General features: G+C 45.4%; 1 protein-coding gene across 1 annotated transcript in view; it reads left to right on the top strand.

The window, feature by feature from the left end:
- LOC117386930 (glutamate receptor ionotropic, delta-1-like) overlaps positions 1-27,810 on the top strand; it is a 386,841-nt gene that overhangs the window by 332,306 nt on the left and 26,725 nt on the right. The window contains exons 8-9 of the mRNA XM_033984304.1: positions 46-165; positions 27,477-27,578. Of these exons, the coding sequence (XP_033840195.1) occupies positions 46-165; positions 27,477-27,578 (222 nt within the window). The remainder of the gene's footprint in view (positions 1-45; positions 166-27,476; positions 27,579-27,810) is intronic.

Raw genomic sequence — 27,810 nt, 5'->3', positions numbered from 1 at the left:
ATCCCAGGACTAACCCGCTCTAACCTCAGGTCTTCTCGTCTCCAGGGAAACATCTCAGGTCTGACCGGGATCATGGACTTTAACGAAAGCGGCTCCAACTCACACGTTCACTTTGAGATCCTCGGCTCCAGCTTCAGTGAGACCTTTGGAAAAGACATCAAGAGGGTGAGTCCTGGACCGGGACTGAACCAGGACTGAACCGGGTCTGAACTAGGACTGAACTGGGTCTGAACCAGGACTGAACCGGGACTGAACCAGGACTGAACCAGGTCTGAATCAGGTCTGAACTGAACCAGTAGCAAAAACAAATCTCACCACATTTCCATGTTTTCATTTAAATTTTCTGTCATAAACAAAAAAATTCATCTTTTACACAAGATTTTCTATTTTACATAAAGAGGAGAGAGAAAGAGTGAAAGGGAGAGCAAGAGAGAGGAGAGGGAGAGAGCGAGGGGGGTGAGAAACATAGATAGAGGGAGAGTGGGAGAGAGGACAGAGAGAGAGAGAGGGAGAGGAGGGTAAGAGAGGGAGAGAAAGAGAGAGAGGGAGAGAGGGTGAGAGACAGAGATGGAGAGAAAAGGAGTGAGAGAGGAAGACGACAGACAGGACACAGGAAGAGAGATGGAGAGAAAGAGAGAGAAAGGAGAAAGAGAGAGGGAAAGGGAGAGGGAGGGAAAGAGTGAGAAAGATGGTGAGTGGGAGAGAGGACAGACAGAGAGACGGACAGGAGGGTAAGAGAGGGAGAGAGGCAGACGGAGAAAAAAGGAGCGAGAGAGGGAGACGACAGACAGGACACAGGAAGAGAGATGGAGAGAAAGAGAGAGAAAGGAGAAAGAGAGAGAGAAAGAAAGGGAGAGGGAGGGAAAGAGTGAGAAAGAGGGTGAATGGGAGAGAGGACAGACAGAGAGACGGAGAGGAGGCTAAGAGAGGGAGAGAGAGAGACAGACGGAGAGAAAAGGAGTGAGAGAGGGAGAGGACAGACAGGACACAGGAAGAGAGATGGAGAGAAAGAGAGAGAGAGAGTGAGAAAGAGAGGAGAAGAGGGAGCAGACAGAGGGAGAGAGGACAAAGAGAGGAGGATGAAAGACAGACAGGGAGAGGGAGAGCGATGTAGAAAGAGAAAAGAGAGAGAATCAGAAGGAGAAAGAGAGACGGGTGAGAGACATAGACAGATAGCAGGAGAGAGGGAGGTCGTACTAAAGCTGTTGGACAAAAGGACCTGACAGCAGCGAGACTCAGCCTTTGTCCCCTCAGACCTCAACACAGAGGAATCATGGGAGATGTGCGTCAGACTTAATGTTCCCCTGGAAACATGGACATCTTTTTATGTCAGAGCTTCAGATTATCCACGAAACAGCGGAGTCCAGGATGTAGGTCACTGACAGGTCATTTAAACCCATTATTAGACTTTATCTGACGACGCTAAAGATTAAAAAGAGAAATTAACTGAGACAAAGTTTACGGCCGGAAAATAAAAATCAGATCATAAAGTTTCAGCTCCTGGGCTCACACAAGCAGGACTCTCATCGACTCATCATTAAATAAACAGACGCACAACCTAAAACATCTTCGGACGATCATTTCATCCCCGATCTCCTTCGTCAAAACATTTATCTCTAATTGCTCACCTGGCTCTCGTCGCTGAAAGTGTTCGGAGCCAGTGATTGGAGCGTTCAAACGAATGCTTCACGTTGATTGGTTGAAGTGTCATAACAACAGAACGAGATGAAAAAAAATCATCTTTCGCTCCATGAATGTTCAAAGCACTTCACTTCACCTCTGCACACACGCTGCAGTCTGGATTTGTACATTTGTCTGTGCCGCCATGTTTGTTTTGGTTCGTTTTGGCACTGGCTCTGTGATTGGTCAGAACCTGTCACATGCAAACGAGTCACAAGAATTTGTTTTGTGAATTGTTTGATGTGGCTTAAACTGAGAAATATTAAGTGTAATATATGTATTTTTTAATTGTGAAATGATTTTTATTTAATTAAGACACATTTTACTTCTTAAATAAAGTAAAAAATTAAAACTGCAGTGTATTGTGGGCAAACTGCAGCACTCCGAGGCAACAGGTGCATCCTGGGTAAATGAGCCAAATGCAGGAAGACATGAGGAACATCATACTGGCGATTTGGAAAAGGCCTCTTATGGCATCAGGTGACTTTGTGGGGCTGAGACAGTATGAACACGGACGTGCACAGAAATCGAGAGTGCAGTAACTAAAAGTGAGCGGTGAAAATGTGACAGAGCGAGCGTGTGTCATGGACACCCCAAATGTAAGTTTATTCTTTATTGCAGAATTTGTAATTTTAGAATCTGTACGGTCCTCACGTGGACCCCCCACCCGCAGGAAGATCCGTAAGGGGCTGGTGCATGGAGATCGGGGGCGGGGGCCCTGACGACCGGATCTCCGGACATGGAGCCTGCCTCTGGGGACATGGAGTGTCACCTCGCTGGGGGGGAAGGAACTAGACACTAGACAGTGCACTGACCGGGGGCAAACCGTCTGACACCTTAGGAGGTTGGTGAAGCACACTGTTTACAGTGCGGGTGGAGAGCTGCTGACCTCGACTGGGATGTTGTCAGGTGGTGGAAGGAATACTTTGAGGATCTCCTCAATCCCACTGTCACGTCTTCCGAGGAGGAAGCAGAGACTGGGGACCCGGAGGCGGACTCGTCCATCATCCTGGCTGAAGTCACCGAGGTGGTTGGTAAGCTCCTCGGTGGCAAGGCTCTGGGGTGGACGAGATCCATCCCGAGTACCTCAAGTCTCTGGATGTTGTGGGGCTGTTTTGGCTGACACGTCTCTACATCGTGTGGCGGTCGGAGACAATACCCCTGGACTAGCAGACCGGGGTGGCGGTCCCTCTGTATAAGGTATACGATTTAATATCAGCGCACAACTGCCAAATCTCAACTAAAAAAACATCAGCAGTATCACGTTTCGACATGATGCTGTTTCAAAATCACATGATGGTTTCACAAAATTATGTGATAGTTTCATTTTAAATCTGGATACAAAATTATCATGAGATTATGTGATGTGTAAAACAAGGAACTAGAGTAGAGGCTCTGTCCACTGTGCGTTTGTGGTGAGACATGACTCTGAGGCTACACTACTCATGTTGACATGACTCAGTGTCAAAATGAGGCTGATTTCAGGTCCTTTGCCCCCTGAAGCTCATCCTCCCGGGCCATGTGAAGGAGAGTTCTGCAGTAATTAATGAAGACTTTTACTAAACAAAAGCCAAGTTTGGACGTATCTTAAGACATGAGATAAACGCCCTGAGAGGCTCTAATCACTGTGTGTAAAAACAGCACATATGAAGTGACCATGAAAAACACACGTGACAAAGTCTAAATGTGACTGTGATAAACACTACATGGTGTAAAGTTAAAGATTTCACATCCACGTCAGTCAGTGCCCGAGGGTTATAGACGATTTGAATGTCCATGTCTCACAGACGTCCGCCATCTTGGATTAATCATGTGACAGATGTGATATGTCGTGTAATCCTATGGAGACATCGAATGTTATTTTATTTACTTTATTAAACTTTTTTAAAAAGCACAACCTAAAATCTGGGTAAAAAGGAATACAAAGGAACAGAGCGTGTGACAGGGCCCCACAGGATGAACTGTTCACTCTCTACAGGCCCCCACAGGATGAACTGTTCACTCTCTACAGGGCCCCACAGGGTGAACTGTTCACTCTCTACAGGGCCCCACAGGATGAACTGTTCACACTCTACAGGGCCCCACAGGGTGAACTGTTCACACTCTACAGGGCCACACTGGGTGAACTGTTCACTCTCTACAGGGCCCCACAGGGTGAACTGTTCACTCTCTACAGGGCCCCACAGGATGAACACAGGTCCACCCAAGATTTTCATTTGGGTGAACCAGAACCTGCCACTTATTTAAACTGCTTGAACAATAAGGCCTTAAATAAATAACTTTGTTACTTTTATCCGGATATACAATTCATACTTAAAACCACACACATATTAAAGACAAAAAGCTGAGACGTATTTTCAATAGAAAATTGTTTATTAAATAAAAGTAGAAAAATGTTTAAAAAAAATATATATATATATATAAAAAATATTGAGTAAGTAAAATTAAAACAATAATTGATGATGATTGAATGACACAAATACAATACAAAATACAAAATATCAGCAAAATAAATATAAAAAATAATGCTGGTGACAGCATAAAAATCTGTCTAAAGGTCTACACAGAATGGACCTGGTTGTTCATGGCCTGGTTATTCGGGGCCCGATTGTACAGGACCTGGTTATTCGGGGCCCGATTGTACAGGACCTGGTTGTTGGGAGACCGGTTGTACAGGACCTGGTTGTTGGGGGCCCGGTTGTACAGGACCTGGTTGTTGGGGGCCCGGTTGTACAGGACCTGGTTGTTGGGGGCCCGGTTGTACAGCACCTGGTTGTTGGGGGCCCGGTTGTACAGGACCTGTTTGTTGGGGGCCTGGTTGTACAGGACCTGGTTGTTGGGGGCCTGGTTGTTGGGGGCCTGGTTGTTGGGGGCCTGGTTGTACAGGACCTGGTTGTTGGGGGCCCGGTTGTACAGGACCTGGTTGTTGGGGGCCCGGTTGTACAGCACCTGGTTGTTGGGGGCCTGGTTGTACAGGACCTGGTTGTTGGGGGCCTAGTTGCTGTTGGCCCAGTTCCTGATGGCCAGGTTGTCCAGGATCTGGTTGATGGGGGCCAAGTAGGACAGGCCCTGGTTGTTGGGGGCCTGGTTGCTGTGGGCCTGATTGTTGGGGGCCAGGTTGCTGGGGGCCTGGTTGCTGTTGGCCTGGTTGTTGTGAGCCTGGGTGTTGGGGGCCAGGTTGGACAGGACCTGGTTGTTGGGGGCCAGGTTGCTGTTGGCCTGGTTGTTGGGGGCCAGATTGTTTGGGACATGGTTAATGGGGACCTGGTTGTACAGGACCTGGTTGCTGTTGGCCTGGGTGCTGGGTACCTGGTTGTACAGGACCTGGTTGTCGGGGGGCAGGCTGTACGGGACCTGGTTGTTGGGGGCCAGGTTGTTTGGGATCTGGTTGATGGGGACCTGGTTGTTGGGGCCCAGGTTTTTTGGGACCTGGTTGATGGGGACCTGGTTGTACAGGACCTGGTTGTTGGGGGCCAGGTTGTACAGGACCTGGTTGTTGGGGGGCAGGCTGTACGGGACCTGGTTGATGGGGGCCAGGTTGTTTGGGACCTGGTTGATGGGGACCTGGTTGTTGGGGGCCAGGTTGTTTGGGACCTGGTTGTACAGGACCTGGTTGTTGGGGGCCAGGTTGTACAGGACCTGGTTGTTGGGGGCCTAGTTGCTGTTGGCCCAGTTCCTGATGGCCAGGTTGTCCAGGATCTGGTTGATGGGGGCCAAGTAGGACAGGCCCTGGTTGTTGGGGGCCTGGTTGCTGTGGGCCTGATTGTTGGGGGCCAGGTTGCTGGGGGCCTGGTTGCTGTTGGCCTGGTTGTTGTGAGCCTGGGTGTTGGGGGCCAGGTTGGACAGGACCTGGTTGTTGGGGGCCAGGTTGTTTGGGATCTGGTTGATGGGGACCTGGTTGTTGGGGGCCAGGTTTTTTGGGACCTGGTTGATGGGGACCTGGTTGTTGGGGGCCTGGTTGTACAGGACCTGATTGTTGGGGGCCAGGTTGTACAGGACCTGGTTGTTGGGGGCCCGGTTGTACAGGACCTGATTGTTGGGGGGCAGGCTGTACGGGACCTGGTTGATGGGGGCCAGGTTGTTTGGGACCTGGTTGATGGGCACCTGGTTGTACAGGACCTGGTTGTTGGGAGCCCGGTTGTACAGCACCTGGTTGTTGGGGGCCTTGTTGTACAGGACCTGGTTGTTGGGGGCCTAGTTGCTGTTGGCCCAGTTCCTGATGGCCAGGTTTTCCAGGATCTGGTTGATGGGGGCCAAGTAGGACAGGCCCTGGTTGTTGGGGGCCTGGTTGCTGTGGGCCTGATTGTTGGGGGCCAGGTTGCTGGGGGCCTGGTTGCTGTTGGCCTGGTTGTTGTGAGCCTGGGTGTTGGGGGCCAGGTTGGACAGGACCTGGTTGTTGGGGGCCAGGTTGCTGTTGGCCTGGTTGTTGGAGGCCAGATTGTTTGGGACATGGTTAATGGGGACCTGGTTGTACAGGACCTGGTTGCTGTTGGCCTGGGTGCTGGGTACCTGGTTGTACAGGACCTGGTTGTCGGGGGCAGGCTGTACGGGACCTGGTTGTTGGGGGCCAGGTTGTTTGGGATCTGGTTGATGGGGACCTGGTTGTTGGGGCCCAGGTTTTTTGGGACCTGGTTGATGGGGACCTGGTTGTACAGGACCTGGTTGTTGGGGGCCAGGTTGTACAGGACCTGGTTGTTGGGGGGCAGGCTGTACGGGACCTGGTTGATGGGGGCCAGGTTGTTTGGGACCTGGTTGATGGGGACCTGGTTGTTGGGGGCCAGGTTGTTTGGGACCTGGTTGTACAGGACCTGGTTGTTGGGGGCCAGGTTGTACAGGACCTGGTTGTTGGGGGCCTAGTTGCTGTTGGCCCAGTTCCTGATGGCCAGGTTGTCCAGGATCTGGTTGATGGGGGCCAAGTAGGACAGGCCCTGGTTGTTGGGGGCCTGGTTGCTGTGGGCCTGATTGTTGGTGGCCAGGTTGCTGGGGGCCTGGTTGCTGTTGGCCTGGTTGTTGTGAGCCTGGGTGTTGGGGGCCAGGTTGGACAGGACCTGGTTGTTGGGGGCCAGGTTGTTTGGGATCTGGTTGATGGGGACCTGGTTGTTGGGGGCCAGGTTTTTTGGGACCTGGTTGATGGGGACCTGGTTGTTGGGGGCCTGGTTGTACAGGACCTGATTGTTGGGGGCCAGGTTGTACAGGACCTGGTTGTTGGGGGCCCGGTTGTACAGGACCTGATTGTTGGGGGGCAGGCTGTACGGGACCTGGTTGATGGGGGCCAGGTTGTTTGGGACCTGGTTGATGGGCACCTGGTTGTACAGGACCTGGTTGTTGGGGGCCAGGTTGCTGTTGGCCTTGGTGCTTGGGGCCTGGTTGTACAGGATCTGGTTGTTGGGGGGCAGGCTGTACAGAACCTGGTTGTCGGGGGCCAGGTTTTTCAGGGCCTGGTCGATGGGGACCAGGTTGATGGGGGCCTGGTTGCTGTGGGCCTGGGTGCTGGGGGCCTGGTTGTACAGGACCTGGTTGTTGGGGGGCAGGCTGTACAGGACCTGGTTGTCGGGAGCCAGGTTTTTCAGGGCCTGGTCGATGGGGACCAGGTTGATGGGGGCCTGGTTGCTGTGGACCTGGGTGCTGGGGGCCTGGTTGTACAGGACCTGGTTGTTGGGGGGCAGGCTGTACAGGACCTGGTTGTCGGGGGCCAGGTTTTTCAGGGCCTGGTCGATGGGGACCAGGTTGATGGGGGCCTGGTTGCTGTGGGCCTGGGTGCTGGGGGCCTGGTTGTACAGGACCTGGTTGTTGGGGGGCAGGCTGTACAGGACCTGGTTGTCGGGAGCCAGGTTTTTCAGGGCCTGGTCGATGGGGACCAGGTTGATGGGGGCCTGGTTGCTGTGGACCTGGGTGCTGGGGGCCTGGTTGTACAGGACCTGGTTGTTGGGGGGCAGGCTGTACAGGACCTGGTTGTCGGGGGCCAGGTTTTTCAGGGCCTGGTCGATGGGGACCAGGTTGATGGGGGCCTGGTTGCTGTGGGCCTGGTTGTTCACTGGGTAAGTCATATTGACCCACATCACAGGCTGAGGAGGCGCTGCTGGAGGAGCAGCTCCCTGTGGGTCTGTGACTGGACGGCCGCGGTTATTTCTCTTTCTGGCCTTTTTACCCTGAAAAGACATAAAGGTTTTAGTAAAAATACATTTTAATCACTGAAATGATCCAGATGAGTGTGAGACGTGTGTGAGACGAGTGTGAGACGTGTGTTGCACTTACAAAGTTGTCCTTCACAGACCATTCGGGGTACTTGGCCTCATGAGCGAGTCTCTCTTGTCGCGCTCGTTCAAAATACGGCGCCTGCTCCTCACCAGACAACATCTTCCACTGCAAAAAGACACATGTTAAACAGGATTCTACCTTCGGCTCTTCCTCATTCGTGAGCCGTATCTTGAATGTTTCTGTGTGTTTGGCGTGTTCCAATCACCCTCTGTCCCAGCACCACGTTCACTTTGGCGCAGTCGGTGATGCCGAGCTCCTGCACCACGTAGGGCCTCTGCTCCGCCCTGTACAACATAAAAGCATTTGGAGGCTTCTTGATGTACGGCCTGCTCTGCGCGTCCGCATCCTGCGTCCTCCTGCTACAAACACAACACTCTGTTAGTGGAGTCTACAGGGAAATGGAAATATTGACCTTTGCAAAAAACTTCTCCAGAGAACAAAGGTGTAAGGTGCATGTTCTTTCATGGGACAAAGGATCGTATGTATATTTCTACACAGATGGTCCTGTTCTTTACCTTGTCGGAGCAGAGGTACCAGAGGAGGACGGTCCTGGACGTGGCCCTTGTGTCCCCGAGGGCATCTGTGTGTGGCCAGAGCTGTTGTTTGGCTGAAAAAACACAAAACAATTCGATCACTTTCATTGAGATATGACAAAAAGACATTTCATTGTGTTTTTTTTATTTATTTTATAGTTAAATATGAATGGCAAAGTACAGTGTATCGTTGGATTATGCACGTTCACTTACTCTAGACCTTAGCCTGTCCCAACGGTTTAACATTCTCCTCCTCTTTGGACTGGAGCACTCAGAGGTTTGTGCTCCAGGGTTGAGCGTCTCTGAGCCGATCATGAGCTCCAAATCGTCCAGAAGGTCAAAAGGAATGTCCTCTTCAAGAGACTCACGACACAAATCATCCACCATCTTAAAGTCTATGGTGCTTAATTGGTCCATGAAGTCCAACCCGCTCTGGGTTGGACCGTCCTGAGGTGGTGGGGGTGTGGTAGGTCCCACAGGTGCAGCAGGAGGAGGGGAAGGCTCAGAGATGAGTCCCCGGACGAATTTAGGATCTGCAAACTCCTCTTCGCCCTCCCAGCCGCTCAGGAAATCATCTGGATAGATGTTGTCCCTATCGTAGATGTATGGAAACTGTAAAAACAAAGAGGATTATTTATTGACTGCTCCTTTTCCCAATCTGACTCCATAAAAACTTCATACTCTCGTCTCCACAAGCTCCAAACAATCGTCTTACATGAGTTTTACATCATATGATCCATATTTATGTGCCAAAATGTGTTAAAATATACTGTTCATAGTTGTAAATTAAATTAAAATACTTCAAGAAACAGTTAAACAGACTAAAACTGAACTCTGCAGAAACAGGCTTTTGTGTTTTGTGAGGCTTTTGTGTGAGTGTAAACCAGAGCTTCAAACATGAACTCACCGCTTTAAATCGACTCATTTCTCTGAGTTCAACGTTTGGACACTTAAATCAGTTTGTTTGCGAAAAGTCGAGGAGACAAATGCAATGTGGCTCACTGTTCGATCACCAAGTCAATAATGACAAAAGTGCGGGAAAGTTCACACCTACTACAATTCTGTGGCATCCCATCGATGACATCACGCCGTCACCGTGGAGACGGAATTCCACGCCGATTCCGTTTTTCTATTATAATGTGCTGATAAATCCAAACCCTGTAAACCTTCACCCTGAAACAAATCACAATTTCAAATCACAAAAATAAAAAAATAATAAACAATTATAATTTAAAAAAGTAATTAACAATAATATTAACAATGTACAAATGAACATAAGTCGCTGCTGCTTTTGTCAAACAGGAAACACTGACTGGACTCATGGGTTTAACTCCCTGTTTTATGTCACATTTTCACCATTAAAAAGATAAAATATTTAGTTTCATGCTGTTAATTGTCCTAATATTGCACCGTTTAAAAACACATGGCACTGCTCACGTTTGTGCAACACCACTGACTCCTAATTACACAAAGACGATTATTTTGCATAGTTCAACTAATTTCAACTAAAAAGATTAATCTTAAAAGATCAATTTTAAGATATTTTAACTTGTTTCAAGATATTCCATCGCGATCCATCTTATTTAGATTTTATAACTTACTCTAAGCACATTTTATATTAAATCAAGACACATTGTTGAGGTTTTGCACACATGCCCCAGGTTTTTAATGTTTTATTGAAGCTAATGTAGTTGTTCTAAGGTATTTTATCATCAAGTTATTAAACCTGTGACCATCTCAAAAACATCACAACAGCCCTGTAATTGTTTATACTATTGCATTAATGCCAAGGGACTTTTTTACCTCAGTGGTTGTTCATCTGTAACAAAGTATCAACAGACCAATACACGTCTACACTCTATACACCTGGATTAATCAAATATTTATACAAACACATTTAAAAAGCAGACACAAACAGCTTAAGTGTCTTTATTACAAACCTCTTTAAACATTTTCATACAATAATACATCAGTGAAATCATATTTTCCTGGAGCGTATGTCTTAGTGTTGAACATCAGAGTTTTATGAGGTAAAATCACAGTTTCACAATAAAGAGGAATATTTTTAAAAATATCAACATCTCCCCAGAAAACAGTTTAAATTTGTTATGACTTGAGGATAAAGTGGTAACGGTGATGGGGCTTGTGCCTTGGATCCACAGGGGAACAAGAGAAACTGTGTTTACCTGAATTTATAGAGTCCAATTCAACATCTCCAGACAAAATAAGGTGTTTCAACACATTTAACCTCATAGAGCGCGACACCCTCAAGCAGGACGTGCATTATATCTGCAGGGTTTGTATGAGATGATAAGCAGAAAAATGTACAAGTTTGCTCCTTCTACTAAGTCCATTAATAATCATGAGGACACTTTTATGAAAATTTGTCTTGGGCTTCTCCTAACTTCAAATACCCTTGAACTACCACGTTTAACTCGACACAGTCTTTGTGATATGACGACCTCTTCTGGAACAACTGGATCAAAAGTTCTCTGATAGTTTGTTCTTGCATGTCGGCTGTGGACAAGGCGACAAAAGGATCTAGGACGTCCTCAAATGCTGCAGGTGCCTCAGTCCAGAGATGTTCAATGTTGTACAATGGCTCATGTCGTTCAAAAACAGTCCTCACCCTCTGCCACAGGTTTTTCAGAAGGAACTGAATCTTTGAACTTTAGTAACATGTTGTTCAGGTTCACCTGTGTTAAGATACAAAAAGACATTTGTAGGGCACAAATTTTAAAGATTCACAATAAAACAGACAGTTAGGGGTTTTACCTGAGAGATGCCACATCTTTCACAGACATCAACAGTAAAACCACCAGCACGTCCAGTTAAAGCTGTAAAAACAAGAGCTGCAAGATTAACTTGTGCTAATGGTCAAGTATCCAGCCCCCCTGCCCCAGTGAACCTAAAAGAGTAAATCTACAACTAAATGTATAATAAAACATATAGTACAACATGATGACAGTTTTCTTACATTTAATAATAATGATAAAGACATTAGTGTTTAGTGGCTGTACACTCAGTACAGGCTGTTTTTTGCATTTATAAATTATGAATAACTTTGTAAATATGTGAACTAACTAGCACTGTCACAAACTGATGTTCTGCTGCAGTTTTTTTTTTTTTTTTTGCACCAACATTTTTAACTATAATCTATAATATAATAATTTTAAAGTAATCAGTTATAAAATATTTCATTATGGTTTTTCCATTTTCCTTAAATGACTAAGGCTGGATGTTTAAGTGCAGTAGATTATGTTTATGTTTATTTATTAAATATGGGACAGTGCACATTGATCAACATGTGTTAGTACAGCATGTAAAAGTGCCAGATGCATGCAGGCTAATTTTCATCCGTAGTCCCATTGGCAGGTTGATGGCAAGACAAAAAAAGGACATAGGCACAGAAAACATTCAGTCCATCACACATGACAAAGCACATTAAAGATCAGTGAATAATAATGTAGACATATTGGTAAAATTAGAACATGCTAAAAGCACAGCACATACATGAACAACAATAAACATAATCCACAGTCACTCAACAAGACAGAGACATTTGCTGTGATGCAAAAACACATACATATTAGTTACATGTTCTCTACAGTGACATGGATTCACTCTTAAACCGTTTATAGATTCACAGTCTGACATTTAAAACCTGCGTCTCCCTCTGGTGTTGAAGCCTCTGTAGGTCTAGAAATAAAAAGAAATCAGATGTGGCAAAGTAAAAAGCAGCACGTTTTTGCCAGGAGAACAAGCAATGCTAGCGCTAGCCACATGCTAACGAGCTAACGCTAGCCACATGCTAATGAGCTAGCGCTAGCCACATGCTAACAGGCCGCAGATGTAAACACAGAAGTGCAGCTAACGATAAGTTTATTGTTCTTACTTTATGAAAACAAGGGCCCAAAATGTCCCGAGCATCTGTTTAAGTCGTCAGATTTATATTTTCACGATATAAAATTACAAAATAAAAACAGGTTGAACATGAGCTAGTTTATGTACAGATACAGTTTACGTTTAGGTCACGTTTAAATGTTTTGGGGTTTTTTTTTCCATTAGTGTGTTTGCTTTACTCTGTGTGCGGGTCACAGGTTTCAGGGGATGAACATCAGGTGTTGGATTGTGACTTTCTCTTCCGCGGAGACGTAACAGCGTGCACAGGAGACGTAAGAGCGTTAGAGCGCGCGGAGGAGACGTAAGAAGCGTTAGAGCGCGCGGAGGAGACGTAAGAGCGTTAGAGCGCGCGGAGCAGACGTAAGAGCCACTGATTAAACTAAAGTGAGAAAAACAGAGTAAAAGAGGCATGAATGATTATATAACAATTTTTAAAAGGTCATGTTGTTTGTACAATAATGCCAGAATGGACAGGTTTACCCAGAAAAGTTATAACTTGAATAATGTTAGCTGTTAACAGTTAGCTCAGTCCAAATGAACTAATGCTAATTAAACCTTTCTTCAGTGTTTTAAGGCTAGTTTTGCAGGACAGTGTTTTATGAGGAAAAAGAGGAGTGTAAAGGCCTATACCTGATATCAGTGGTTAAAATAAATCATTTACCAACTTTCTAATGAGGGTTAAATGCTAATTCTTCTTAGCTAATGGCAGGCGATGGAGCGTCAGAGAGCGTCAGGCTGTGGGACACTGACATTTTCACCAAAATCACAAATTAAACAATATTCTGTAATTACGGTGTGACTTGAAATTTTAAAGGGTAAGTAAACTTTTCCCCATTGTGATAAATCCATCTGTTATAATTTTAAAAATACTTGACCCATAAATTGACCTGCTTTTCTGATGTCAGTTTGTCTGTTGTCACTATCACTGTGTATTTTCAGTCTAATGTATCAACACTATCACTTGTATATTCCTCAGCTGCAAACATTGATGCAGACTCTCTCCACATATTATCAAGAGAAGATCTGAAAGATCTCTTCTCTGGGCTTGAGAATTCTCTTTGAAGAAAAGTAATTTAGGAGTTGGCTCACCCAGTGGTAATATTTGCTAAGAGTGAAAGACATTTTTGGTGTATATATTTTTTATTTATCAGTGTACAAATCAACATTTACACATTAAATTATTTGGAACAATTGTAACCTCATAGTAAGCTTTTTCTTTATTCTTTGTTTTAGTTTATCATATGCATAATTTGTTCACACTCTACAGGGCCCCACAGGGTGAACTGTTCACACTCTACAGGGCCCCACAGGATGAACACAGGTCCACCCAAGATTTTCATTTGGGTGAACCAGAACCTGCCACTTATTTAAACTGCTTCAACAATAAGGCCTTAAATAAATAACTTTGTTACTTTTACCTGGATATACAATTCATACTTAAAACCACACACATATTAAAGAAAAAGCTGACACGTATTTTCAATAGAAAACTGTTTATTAAATAAAAGTAGAAAAATGTAAAAATATATATATATTAAAAATATTGGCTTTTTTTCATTAAGTAAAATTAAAACAATAATTGATGATGATTGAATGACACAAATACAATCCAAAATATCAGCAAAATAAATATAAAAAATAATGCTGGTGACAGCATAAAAATCTGTCTAAAGGTCTACACAGAATGGACCTGGTTGTTCATGGCCTGGTTATTCGGGGCCCGATTGTACAGGACCTGGTTATTCGGGGCCCGATTGTACAGGACCTGGTTGTTGGGGGCCCGGTTGTACAGGACCTGGTCGTTGGGGGCCCGGTTGTATAGCACCTGGTTGTTGGGGGCCCGGTTGTACAGCACCTGGTTGTTGGGGGCCCGGTTGTACAGCACCTGGTTGTTGGGGGCCTGGTTGTACAGGACCTGGTTGTTGGGGGCCTAGTTGCTGTTGGCCCAGTTCCTGATGGACAGGTTGTCCAGGATCTGGTTGATGGGGGCCAAGTAGGACAGGCCCTGGTTGTTGGGGGCCTGGTTGCTGTGGGCCTGATTGTTGGGGGCCAGGTTGCTGGGGGCCTGGTTGCTGTTGGCCTGGTTGTTGTGAGCCTGGGTGTTGGGGGCCAGGTTGGACAGGACCTGGTTGTTGGGGGCCAGGTTGCTCTTGGCCCGGGCGTTGGGGGCCAGGTTGTACGGGACCTGGTTGTACAGGGCCTGGTTGCTGTTGGCCTGGTTGTTGGAGGCCAGGTTGTTTGGGACCTGGTTAATGGGGACCTGGTTGTACAGGACCTGGTTGTTGGGGGGCAGGCTGTACGGGACCTGGTTGTTGGGGGCCAGGTTGTTTGGGACCTGGTTGATGGGGACCTGGTTGTTGGGGGCCAGGTTGTACAGGACCTGATTGTTGGGGGCCAGGTTGTACAGGACCTGGTTGTTGGGGGGCAGGCTGTACGGGACCTGGTTGATGGGGGCCAGGTTGTTTGGGACCTGGTTGTACAGGACCTGGTTGATGGGGACCTGGTTGTTGGGGGCCAGGTTGTTTGGGACCTGGTTGTACAGGACCTGGTTGTTGGGGGCCAGGTTGTACAGGACCTGGTTGTTGGGGGCCTGGTTGTACAGGACCTGGTTGTTGGGGGCCTAGTTGCTGTTGGCCCAGTTCCTGATGGACAGGTTGTCCAGGATCTGGTTGATGGGGGCCAAGTAGGACAGGCCCTGGTTGTTGGGGGCCTGGTTGCTGTGGGCCTGATTGTTGGGGGCCAGGTTGCTGGGGGCCTGGTTGCTGTTGGCCTGGTTGTTGTGAGCCTGGGTGTTGGGGGCCAGGTTGGACAGGACCTGGTTGTTGGGGGCCAGGTTGCTCTTGGCCCGGGCGTTGGGGGCCAGGTTGTACGGGACCTGGTTGTACAGGGCCTGGTTGCTGTTGGCCTGGTTGTTGGAGGCCAGGTTGTTTGGGACCTGGTTAATGGGGACCTGGTTGTACAGGACCTGGTTGTTGGGGGGCAGGCTGTACGGGACCTGGTTGTTGGGGGCCAGGTTGTTTGGGACCTGGTTGATGGGGACCTGGTTGTTGGGGGCCAGGTTGTACAGGACCTGATTGTTGGGGGCCAGGTTGTACAGGACCTGGTTGTTGGGGGGCAGGCTGTACGGGACCTGGTTGATGGGGGCCAGGTTGTTTGGGACCTGGTTGTACAGGACCTGGTTGATGGGGACCTGGTTGTTGGGGGCCAGGTTGTTTGGGACCTGGTTGTACAGGACCTGGTTGTTGGGGGCCAGGTTGTACAGGACCTGGTTGTTGGGGGCCTGGTTGTACAGGACCTGGTTGTTGGGGGCCTAGTTGCTGTTGGCCCAGTTCCTGATGGACAGGTTGTCCAGGATCTGGTTGATGGGGGCCAAGTAGGACAGGCCCTGGTTGTTGGGGGCCTGGTTGCTGTGGGCCTGATTGTTGGGGGCCAGGTTGCTGGGGGCCTGGTTGCTGTTGGCCTGGTTGTTGTGAGCCTGGGTGTTGGGGGCCAGGTTGGACAGGACCTGGTTGTTGGGGGCCAGGTTGCTCTTGGCCCGGGCGTTGGGGGCCTGGTTGTACGGGACCTGGTTGTACAGGGCCTGGTTGCTGTTGGCCTGGTTGTTGGAGGCCAGGTTGTTTGGGACCTGGTTAATGGGGACCTGGTTGTACAGGACCTGGTTGTTGGGGGGCAGGCTGTACGGGACCTGGTTGTTGGGGGCCAGGTTGTTTGGGACCTGGTTGATGGGGACCTGGTTGTTGGGGGCCAGGTTGTACAGGACCTGATTGTTGGGGGCCAGGTTGTACAGGACCTGGTTGTTGGGGGGCAGGCTGTACGGGACCTGGTTGATGGGGGCCAGGTTGTTTGGGACCTGGTTGTACAGGACCTGGTTGATGGGGACCTGGTTGTTGGGGGCCAGGTTGTTTGGGACCTGGTTGTACAGGACCTGGTTGTTGGGGGCCAGGTTGTACAGGACCTGGTTGTTGGGGGCCTAGTTGCTGTTGGCCCAGTTCCTGATGGCCAGGTTGTCCAGGATCTGGTTGATGGGGGCCAAGTAGGACAGGCCCTGGTTGTTGGGGGCCTGGTTGCTGTGGGCCTGATTGTTGGGGGCCAGGTTGCTGGGGGCCTGGTTGCTGTTGGCCTGGTTGTTGTGAGCCTGGGTGTTGGGGGCCAGGTTGGACAGGACCTGGTTGTTGGGGGCCAGGTTGCTGTTGGCCCGGGGGTTGGGGGCCAGGTTGTACGGGACCTGGTTGTACAGGGCCTGGTTGCTGTTGGCCTGGTTGTTGGAGGCCAGGTTGTTTGGGACCCGGTTAATGGGGACCTGGTTGTTGGGGGCCAGGTTTTTTGGGACCTGGTTGATGGGGACCTGGTTGTTGGGGGCCTGGTTGTACAGGACCTGATTGTTGGGGGCCAGGTTGTACAGGACCTGGTTGTTGGGGGCCCGGTTGTACAGGACCTGATTGTTGGGGGGCAGGCTGTATGGGACCTGGTTGATGGGGGCCAGGTTGTTTGGGACCTGGTTGATGGGCACCTGGTTGTACAGGACCTGGTTGTTGGGGGCCAGGTTGCTGTTGGCCTTGGTGCTTGGGGCCTGGTTGTACAGGACCTGGTTGTTGGGGGGCAGGCTGTACAGAACCTGGTTGTCGGGGGCCAGGTTTTTCAGGGCCTGGTCGATGGGGACCAGGTTGATGGGGGCCTGGGTGCTGGGGGCCTGGTTGTACAGGACCTGGTTGTTGGGGGGCAGGCTGTACAGGACCTGGTTGTCGGGAGCCAGGTTTTTCAGGGCCTGGTCGATGGGGACCAGGTTGATGGGGGCCTGGTTGCTGTGGGCCTGGGTGCTGGGGGCCTGGTTGTACAGGACCTGGTTGTTGGGGGGCAGGCTGTACAGGACCTGGTTGTCGGGAGCCAGGTTTTTCAGGGCCTGGTCGATGGGGACCAGGTTGATGGGGGCCTGGGTGCTGGGGGCCTGGTTGTACAGGACCTGGTTGTTGGGGGGCAAGCTGTACAGGACCTGGTTGTCGGGGGCCAGGTTTTTCAGGGCCTGGTCGATGGGGACCAGATTGATGGGGGCCTGGTTGCTGTGGGCCTGGTTGTTCACTGGGTAAGTCATATTGACCCACATCACAGGCTGAGGAGGCGCTGCTGGAGGAGCAGCTCCCTGTGGGTCTGTGACTGGACGGCCGCGGTTATTTCTCTTTCTGGCCTTTTTACCCTGAAAAGACATAAAGGTTTTAGTAAAAATACATTTTAATCACTGAAATGATCCAGATGAGTGTGAGACGTGTGTGAGACGAGTGTGAGACGAGTGTTGCACTTACAAAGTTGTCCTTCACAGACCATTCGGGGTACTTGGCCTCATGAGCGAGTCTCTCTTGTCGCGCTCGTTCAAAATACGGCGCCTGCTCCTCACCAGACAACATCTTCCACTGCAAAAAGACACATGTTAAACAGGATTCTACCTTCGGCTCTTCATCATTCGTGAGCCGTATCTTGAATGTTTCTGTGTGTTTGGCGTGTTCCAATCACCCTCTGTCCCAGCACCACGTTCACTTTGGCGCAGTCGGTGATGCCGAGCTCCTGCACCACGTAGGGCCTCTGCTCCGCCCTGTACAACATAAAAGCATTTGGAGGCTTCTTGATGTACGGCCTGCTCTGCGCGTCCGCATCCTGCGTCCTCCTGCTACAAACACAACACTCTGTTAGTGGAGTCTACAGGGAAATGGAAATATTGACCTTTGCAAAAAACTTCTCCAGAGAACAAAGGTGTAAGGTGCATGTTCTTTCATGGGACGAAGGATCGTATGTATATTTCTACACAGATGGTCCTGTTCTTTACCTTGTCGGAGCAGAGGTACCAGAGGAGGACGGTCCTGGACGTGGCCCTTGTGTCCCCGAGGGCATCTGTGTGTGGCCAGAGCTGTTGTTTGGCTGAAAAAACACAAAACAATTCGATCACTTTCATTGAGATATGACAAAAAGACATTTCATTGTGTTTTTTTTTATTTATTTTATAGTTAAATATGAATGGCAAAGTACAGTGTATCGTTGGATTATGCACGTTCACTTACTCTAGACCTTAGCCTGTCCCAACGGTTTAACATTCTCCTCCTCTTTGGACTGGAGCACTCAGAGGTTTGTGCTCCAGGGTTGAGCGTCTCTGAGCCGATCATGAGCTCCAAATCGTCCAGAAGGTCAAAAGGAATGTCCTCTTCAAGAGACTCACGACACAAATCATCCACCATCTTAAAGTCTATGGTGCTTAATTGGTCCATGAAGTCCAACTCGCTCTGGGTTGGACCGTCCTGAGGTGGTGGGGGTGTGGTAGGTCCCACAGGTGCAGCAGGAGGAGGGGAAGGCTCAGAGATGAGTCCCCGGACGAATTCAGGATCTGCAAACTCCTCTTCGCCCTCCCAGCCGCTCAGGAAATCATCTGGATAGATGTTGTCCCTATCGTAGATGTATGGAAACTGTAAAAACAAAGAGGATTATTTATTGACTGCTCCTTTTCCCAATCTGACTCCATAAAAACTTCATACTCTCGTCTCCACAAGCTCCAAACAATCGTCTTACATGAGTTTTACATCATATGATCCATATTTATGTGCCAAAATGTGTTAAAATATACTGTTCATAGTTGTAAATTAAATTAAAATACTTCAAGAAACAGTTAAACAGACTAAAACTGAACTCTGCAGAAACAGGCTTTTGTGTTTTGTGAGGCTTTTGTGTGAGTGTAAACCAGAGCTTCAAACATGAACTCACCGCTTTAAATCGACTCATTTCTCTGAGTTCAACGTTTGGACACTTAAATCAGTTTGTTTGCGAAAAGTCGAGGAGACAAATGCAATGTGGCTCACTGTTCGATCACCAAGTCAATAATGACAAAAGTGCGGGAAAGTTCACACCTACTACAATTCTGTGGCATCCCATCGATGACATCACGCCGTCACCGTGGAGACGGAATTCCACGCCGATTCCGTTTTTCTATTATAATGTGCTGATAAATCCAAACCCTGTAAACCTTCACCCTGAAACAAATCACAATTTCAAATCACAAAAATAAAAAAATAATAAACAATTATAATTTAAAAAAGTAATAAACAATAATATTAACAATGTACAAATGAACATAAGTCGCTGCTGCTTTTGTCAAACAGGAAACACTGACTGGACTCATGGGTTTAACTCCCTGTTTTATGTCACATTTTCACCATTAAAAAGATAAAATATTTAGTTTCATGCTGTTAATTGTCCTAATATTGCACCGTTTAAAAACACATGGCACTGCTCACGTTTGTGCAACACCACTGACTCCTAATTACACAAAGACGATTATTTTGCATAGTTCAACTAATTTCAACTAAAAAGATTAATCTTAAAAGATCAATTTTAAGATATTTTAACTTGTTTCAAGATATTCCATCGCGATCCATCTTATTTAGATTTTATAACTTACTCTAAGCACATTTTATATTAAATCAAGACACATTGTTGAGGTTTTGCACACATGCCCCAGGTTTTTAATGTTTTATTGAAGCTAATGTAGTTGTTCTAAGGTATTTTATCATCAAGTTATTAAACCTGTGACCATCTCAAAAACATCACAACAGCCCTGTAATTGTTTATACTATTGCATTAATGCCAAGGGACTTTTTTACCTCAGTGGTTGTTCATCTGTAACAAAGTATCAACAGACCAATACACGTCTACACTCTATACACCTGGATTAATCAAATATTTATACAAACACATTTAAAAAGCAGACACAAACAGCTTAAGTCTCTTTATTACAAACCTCTTTAAACATTTTCATACAATAATACATCAGTGAAATCATATTTTCCTGGAGCGTATGTCTTAGTGTTGAACATCAGAGTTTTATGAGGTAAAATCACAGTTTCACAATAAAGAGGAATATTTTTAAAAATATCAACATCTCCCCAGAAAACAGTTTAAATTTGTTATGACTTGAGGATAAAGTGGTAACGGTGATGGGGCTTGTGCCTTGGATCCACAGGGGAACAAGAGAAACTGTGTTTACCTGAATTTATAGAGTCCAATTCAACATCTCCAGACAAAATAAGGTGTTTCAACACATTTAACCTCATAGAGCGCGACACCCTCAAGCAGGACGTGCATTATATCTGCAGGGTTTGTATGAGATGATAAGCAGAAAAATGTACAAGTTTGCTCCTTCTACTAAGTCCATTAATAATCATGAGGACACTTTTATGAAAATTTGTCTTGGGCTTCTCCTAACTTCAAATACCCTTGAACTACCACGTTTAACTCGACACAGTCTTTGTGATATGACGACCTCTTCTGGAACAACTGGATCAAAAGTTCTCTGATAGTTTGTTCTTGCATGTCGGCTGTGGACAAGGCGACAAAAGGATCTAGGACGTGCTCAAATGCTGCAGGTGCCTCAGTCCAGAGATGTTCAATGTTGTACAATGGCTCATGTCGTTCAAAAACAGTCCTCACCCTCTGCCACAGGTTTTTCAGAAGGAACTGAATCTTTGAACTTTAGTAACATGTTGTTCAGGTTCACCTGTGTTAAGATACAAAAAGACATTTGTAGGGCACAAATTTTAAAGATTCACAATAAAACAGACAGTTAGGGGTTTTACCTGAGAGATGCCACATCTTTCACAGACATCAACAGTAAAACCACCAGCACGTCCAGTTAAAGCTGTAAAAACAAGAGCTGCAAGATTAACTTGTGCTAATGGTCAAGTATCCAGCCCCCCTGCCCCAGTGAACCTAAAAGAGTAAATCTACAACTAAATGTATAATAAAACATATAGTACAACATGATGACAGTTTTCTTACATTTAATAATAATGATAAAGACATTAGTGTTTAGTGGCTGTACACTCAGTACAGGCTGTTTTTTGCATTTATAAATTATGAATAACTTTGTAAATATGTGAACTAACTAGCACTGTCACAAACTGATGTTCTGCTGCAGTTTTTTTTTTTTTTTTGCACCAACATTTTTAACTATAATCTATAATATAATAATTTTAAAGTAATCAGTTATAAAATATTTCATTATGGTTTTCCATTTTCCTTAAATGACTAAGGCTGGATGTTTAAGTGCAGTAGATTATGTTTATGTTTATTTATTAAATATGGGACAGTGCACATTGATCAACATGTGTTAGTACAGCATGTAAAAGTGCCAGAGTTAGCCATGCAGGCTAATTTTCATCCGTAGTCCCATTGGCAGGTTGATGGCAAGACAAAAAAAGGACATAGGCACAGAAAACATTCAGTCCATCACACATGACAAAGCACATTAAAGATCAGTGAATAATAATGTAGACATATTGGTAAAATTAGAACATGCTAAAAGCACAGCACATACATGAACAACAATAAACATAATCCACAGTCACTCAACAAGACAGAGACATTTGCTGTGATGCAAAAACACATACATATTAGTTACATGTTCTCTACAGTGACATGGATTCACTCTTAAACCGTTTATAGATTCACAGTCTGACATTTAAAACCTGCGTCTCCCTCTGGTGTTGAAGCCTCTGTAGGTCTAGAAATAAAAAGAAATCAGATGTGGCAAAGTAAAAAGCAGCACGTTTTTGCCAGGAGAACAAGCAATGCTAGCGCTAGCCACATGCTAACGAGCTAACGCTAGCCACATGCTAATGAGCTAGCGCTAGCCACATGCTAACGAGCTAACGCTAGCCACATGCTAATGAGCTAGCGCTAGCCACATGCTAACAGGCCGCAGATGTAAACACAGAAGTGCAGCTAACGATAAGTTTATTGTTCTTACTTTATGAAAACAAGGGCCCAAAATGTCCCGAGCATCTGTTTAAGTCGTCAGATTTATATTTTCACGATATAAAATTACAAAATAAAAACAGGTTGAACATGAGCTAGTTTATGTACAGATACAGTTTACGTTTAGGTCACGTTTAAATGTTTTGGGGTTTTTTTTCCATTAGTGTGTTTGCTTTACTCTGTGTGCGGGTCACAGGTTTCAGGGGATGAACATCAGGTGTTGGATTGTGACTTTCTCTTCCGCGGAGACGTAACAGCGTGCACAGGAGACGTAAGAGCGTTAGAGCGCGCGGAGGAGACGTAAGAGCGTTAGAACGCGCGGAGGAGACGTAAGAAGCGTTAGAGCGCGCGGAGGAGACGTAAGAGCGTTAGAGCGCGCGGAGGAGACGTAAGAGCCACTGATTAAACTAAAGTGAGAAAAACAGAGTAAAAGAGGCATGAATGATTATATAACAATTTTTAAAAGGTCATGTTGTTTGTACAATAATGCCAGAATGGACAGGTTTACCCAGAAAAGTTATAACTTGAATAATGTTAGCTGTTAACAGTTAGCTCAGTCCAAATGAACTAATGCTAATTAAACCTTTCTTCAGTGTTTTAAGGCTAGTTTTGCAGGACAGTGTTTTATAAGGAAAAAGAGGAGTGTAAAGGCCTATACCTGATATCAGTGGTTAAAATAAATCATTTACCAACTTTCTAATGAGGGTTAAATGCTAATTCTTCTTAGCTAATGGCAGGCGATGGAGCGTCAGAGAGCGTCAGGCTGTGGGACACTGACATTTTTACCAAAATCACAAATTAAACAATATTTTGTAATTACGGTGTGACTTGAAATTTTAAAGGGTAAGTAAACTTTTCCCCATTGTGATAAATCCATCTGTTAAGATTTTAAAAATACTTGGCCCATAAATTGCGGTTTACGCACTTCGAGACAACTGTTGTTGTGATTTTGGGCGTTACAAAAATAAATGAATTGAATTGAAATTGACCTGCTTTTCTGATGTCAGTTTGTCTGTTGTCACTATCACTGTGTATTTTCAGTCTAATGTATCAACACTATCACTTGTATATTCCTCAGCTGCAAACATTGATGCAGACTCTCTCCACATATTATCAAGAGAAGATCTGAAAGATCTCTTCTCTGGGCTTGAGAATTCTCTTTGAAGAAAAGTAATTTAGGAGTTGGCTCACCCAGTGGTAATATTTGCTAAGAGTGAAAGAAATTTTTGGTGTATATATTTTTTTATTTATCAGTGTACAAATCAACATTTACACATTAAATTATTTGGAACAATTGTAACCTCATAGTAAGCTTTTTCTTTATTCTTTGTTTTAGTTTATCATATGCATAATTTGCTAAGTTACTTATTTAACTGAAAAATTCTGTAAGTCAACAGTGATCATAAAACTAAAAAGTGCTTGTTTTTTTTAGCCTTCGGAGGATCCAGCGGTGTATCTTCAGTAACGGCCTCTCACTAGTGCTGCTCATAGATGAGGATGACTCATGTGTGCAGGATCTACACCAATCACACCTTTTCCAAAAAACTTCACGAGGGCATGTTACACATAGTGACATACTTTTATATGTTCCGCTTTGCATATCCCAAATGCATCGCATCCGTTTTGTTGCTACCTCTGCCAACAAAAAGACAATGGTGGATTGGAAATCCTTTCTTGGCTGAGATTTTTTTTTCTTTTTTACTTTTACTTTGTTTCTTGTTTTACTTGTTCACGTTTAGTTCTATATTTGTGATGTGTTGGGTTGTTAGTCTTTGATCCACACCTGGTTAAATGGATTTTAGTTGATGGTTGAAGCCACTAAAATACTGTGACGAGATCATAGTTTATCACTTCCGCTGTCACACTGTCTGGCGTGTCCACATTTTCTGCACAGACATTGTTCCGATTTGTCATGATGATGGGAAAGTGGAAAATTTAACATTTCAATAAATGTAGTTTCAAAATGAACTGATTTCATGTTATATTTGATGAAATGTATAGGTTTATTGTGAATCAGAATAAGGTATTTTTAAAACAAGTATCTATTAAAGAAATCATAATCTAATATAAGATGTTATATACTCAATATATGCCGATTTGCATCTGTTATAAGCAATAATTGCTTAAATCAAGGATAGATATGCTCAAAATAAGGTAAAAAAAACTTTTTGCCATAACTATGCTTGTACAAGACTTGCAGCATGCTAATATTTTTGTCTTGTTTTAAAAAAAACATGGTAAGTGGAATTTTCTTACTGTGGAATTTCTGCACTGGCAGATAATTTCACTTGAAACGGCATTTTTACATCAAAATTTGTTTATTTTTCTTGTCTTTGGATAGGCCTTTTTGGAGTGTGGTTGTGGTTCAGGTGCTGAGGATCCTGCACTTGGGAAACACTCATAGTTTACCAGCTAAAATCATCATGGGCCGTTATGCTCCTGTTGTATTGGCTGTCTGTCCTTCTGGATGGAGCTGAAACGCCTTGATTTCATAAACAGGGTCCAGATGACCACAGCTGAAACATCTGTATACTGACCTACTGCTGGACGAATGAGGGATTACACCGTCTCGTTCAAAACAATAGATTTACCAGCTCAGAGCAGGTTTAAGGTCAGAGCAGGTTTAAGGTCAGAGCAGGTTTAAGTTCAGAGCAGGTTTAAGGTCAGAGCAGGTTTAAGCTCAGAGCAGGTTTAAGTTCAGAGCAGGTTTAAACCAGACCGTTCCTGGCCCTGGTTCTTCTCTGCAGCTCTTCTCACTCAAACGAAACTCTCATCTTGTACTTTAGATTCTCAGGATCTGGCTTAAACTGGTTTTGTCTCTGAAAGTCCTAGAGGAGCAGGTGGAGGGTACACTTTATGTTAACATTTAAGGGTTTGTTTTTTAGCCAGTGTTGTCCTGGTTTAGTCCTAGTTCAGACCTGACACAGTTCTGGTTTAGTCCTGGTTCAGTCCTGGTCTAGCCCTGGTTTAGTCCTGCTGCAGTCCTGGCTTAATCCTGGTTCAGTTCTGGTTTGGTCTTGGTTTAGTCCTGGTTTAATCCTGGTTTAGTCCTGGTTCAGTCCTGGTTTAGTCCTGGTTTAATCCCGGTTTAGTCCTGGTTCAGTCCTGGTTTAGTCCTGGTTTAGTCCTGGTTTAGTCCTGGTTCAGTCCTGGTCTAGTCCTGGTTCAGTCCTGGTCTAGTCCTGGTTTAGTCCTGCTGCAGTCCTGGTTTAATCCTGGTTCAATTCTGGTTTGGTCTTGGTTCAGTCCTGGTTTAGTCCTGGTTTAATCCCGGTTTAGTCCTGGTTCAGTCCTGGTTTAGTTCTGTTTGGTCCTATTTCTCTCCTTTTCAGACTGGCTCCACAGCTTTCATTCTGTCTTATTCATCTCTATCCTTTTCATCACATTATTGTTCCAAAATGAGGTCTGAAAAACGCTTTGGACCGACGCGCTGAAAGCAACACATTTGTATGAAAATATGAATATGTTTTGTTAAAAAAAGAAGCAGACCCAAATGTGTTTGAGACACTTCACCTGTACATGTGTGTGTGTGGACTGGTACTGGTTTAGTCCTGGTCTAGTCCTGGTTTAGTCCTTGTTTAATCTTGATTCAGTCCTGGTTTAGCCCTGGTTTAGTTCTGGTTTAGTCTTGGTTTAGTCCTGGTTAAGTTCTGGTTTAGTCCTGGTTTAGTCCTGGTTTAGTCTTGGTTTAGTCCTGGTTAAGTTCTGGTTTAGTCCTGGTTTAGTTCTGGTTTAGTCCTGGTTAAGTTCTGGTTCAGTCCTGGTTTAGTCCTGGTTCAGCTCTGGTTTAACCCTGGTTTAGTCCTGGTTTAACTCTGGTTTAGTCCTGGTTTAGTCCTGATTTAGTCCTGGTTAAGTTTTGATTCAGTCCTGGTTCAGTCCTGGTTAAGTCCTGGTTTAGTCTTGGTTCAGTCCTGGTTCAGCCCTGGTTTAACCCTGGTTTAGTCCTGGTTCAGTCCTGGTTTAGTCCTGGTTCAGTCCTGGTTAAGTTCTGGTTCAGTCCTGGTTTAGTCCTGGTTCAGTCCTGGTTTAGTCCTGGTTTAGTCCTGGTTCAGTCCTGGTTTAGTCCTGGTTCAGTCCTGGTTTAGTCCTGGTTTAGTCCTGATTTAGTCCTGGTTTAGTCCTGGTTCAGTCCTGGTTTAGTCCTGGTTTAGTCCTGGTTTAGTCCTGGTTCAGTCCTGGTTTAGTCCTGGTTCAGTCCTCGTCTATTTTAGCTCTGGTTTAGTTCTGATTATTTCTTTAACCTAAAACACATTTTTATATCTTTGTCGAACAAAACGATTCTTCACAGAGATAATTCTGAGGCAAATCTTCGCCCTTCGGCTTGATCGCAGCAGCGTCTTCATCAGGAGACATTTGAATCCATTACCTCGCATCGCTTTAGCTTCTTAACGGCTTATTAATCCTCGTTTACTGGAAATTAAGCAAATTACTCAGAGGCAAAATGAGCAAAAAACAACAGATGTGTTCTGGTTTGTGCAAAATGTTTATTGTGCAAAATGATTTGAACCCAAATGCTGTGCTAAAGTCGTGTCGTCCTACAGTTTGGTGCAATTTGCTTTTTAACTGTCAGCTCGGTGAATATCTCTGTAATTACTGGGCCTATCCTCACGAAAACAAAACTGGCACAAAGTTCAACATCTTCTCTGTCAGTGTAAATAAACAAAAGTGAAAGTGAAAATGAAAGTAGTGACATTATTCAACCCCAAAGACGTGATTGTTGTGAGGTTAATGTGACAAGTTTGTGGATCCAGTCCCAAACTAATAATGAGAAGGTTCAACGTTTGTGGATGAGAAGTTTTGGGAGTTTGAGATTTCTTTTTAAAAGAACTAAACAAAACAGAGAATCCCATAGAGTTATTTAGACCCCACCCTCCGTTTAACAGTAGGGCATTTTTAATTTCTAAAACCTGAATGTAACGTATCAAAGATTTAAGTATTGATAGGTTCTGATTTGGGTTTAATTCTGGTTTAGTCCTGATTTAGTTCTGGTTTATTCCTGCTTTAGTCTTGGATTAGTCCTGGTTTAATTCTAGTTTAGTCCTGGTTTAGTTCTTGTATAGTCCTGCTTTAGTCCTGGTTTAGTTCTGGTTTAATTCTGGTTTAGTTCTGGTTTAGTTCTGGTTTAGTCCTGGTTTAATTCTGGTTTAGTTCTGGTTTAGTACTGGTTTAGTCCTGGTTTAGTCCTGGTTTAGTTCTGGTTTAGTACTTGGTCTTGTTGGTGATTGGTTTAATGATGGACAGAACATTGTGTATCTCTTCTCTTCCTGTAGTTGACTCTGTTTAAACTGTATTTCCCCTCTCTTCCTGTAGTTGGCGCTGTGGGACTCGGTGCACGGTTTAAACGGGAGTCTGAAGGAGAGTCGGATTGAGAACGGGATGCAGGGCGTCACCGTGAAGGTCGTCACGCTGCTGGTGAGTAACAAATGATCTGAAATCATGACATTTTACAGCAGACGTGACAGTGTTTGTGTTTGGACCAGTGACTGTGTTGATACTTTGCAGTGACATCAGCGGGGGGGTGTTCTACCTGTTTGTCTAAGGTGGAATGTTCAGCAGTTACCATGGTGACACAACGCACACAGCAAACAGCCAAAAAAGTTTTAAGATGGTCTGAAAAAACTCAAGAAAAATTATATAATGGATT

The sequence above is a fragment of the Periophthalmus magnuspinnatus genome, chromosome 19 (genome assembly GCF_009829125.3).
Source record: "Periophthalmus magnuspinnatus isolate fPerMag1 chromosome 19, fPerMag1.2.pri, whole genome shotgun sequence".
NCBI lineage: Eukaryota > Metazoa > Chordata > Actinopteri > Gobiiformes > Gobiidae > Periophthalmus > Periophthalmus magnuspinnatus.
This window is presented reverse-complemented; position numbering and strand designations above follow the sequence as displayed.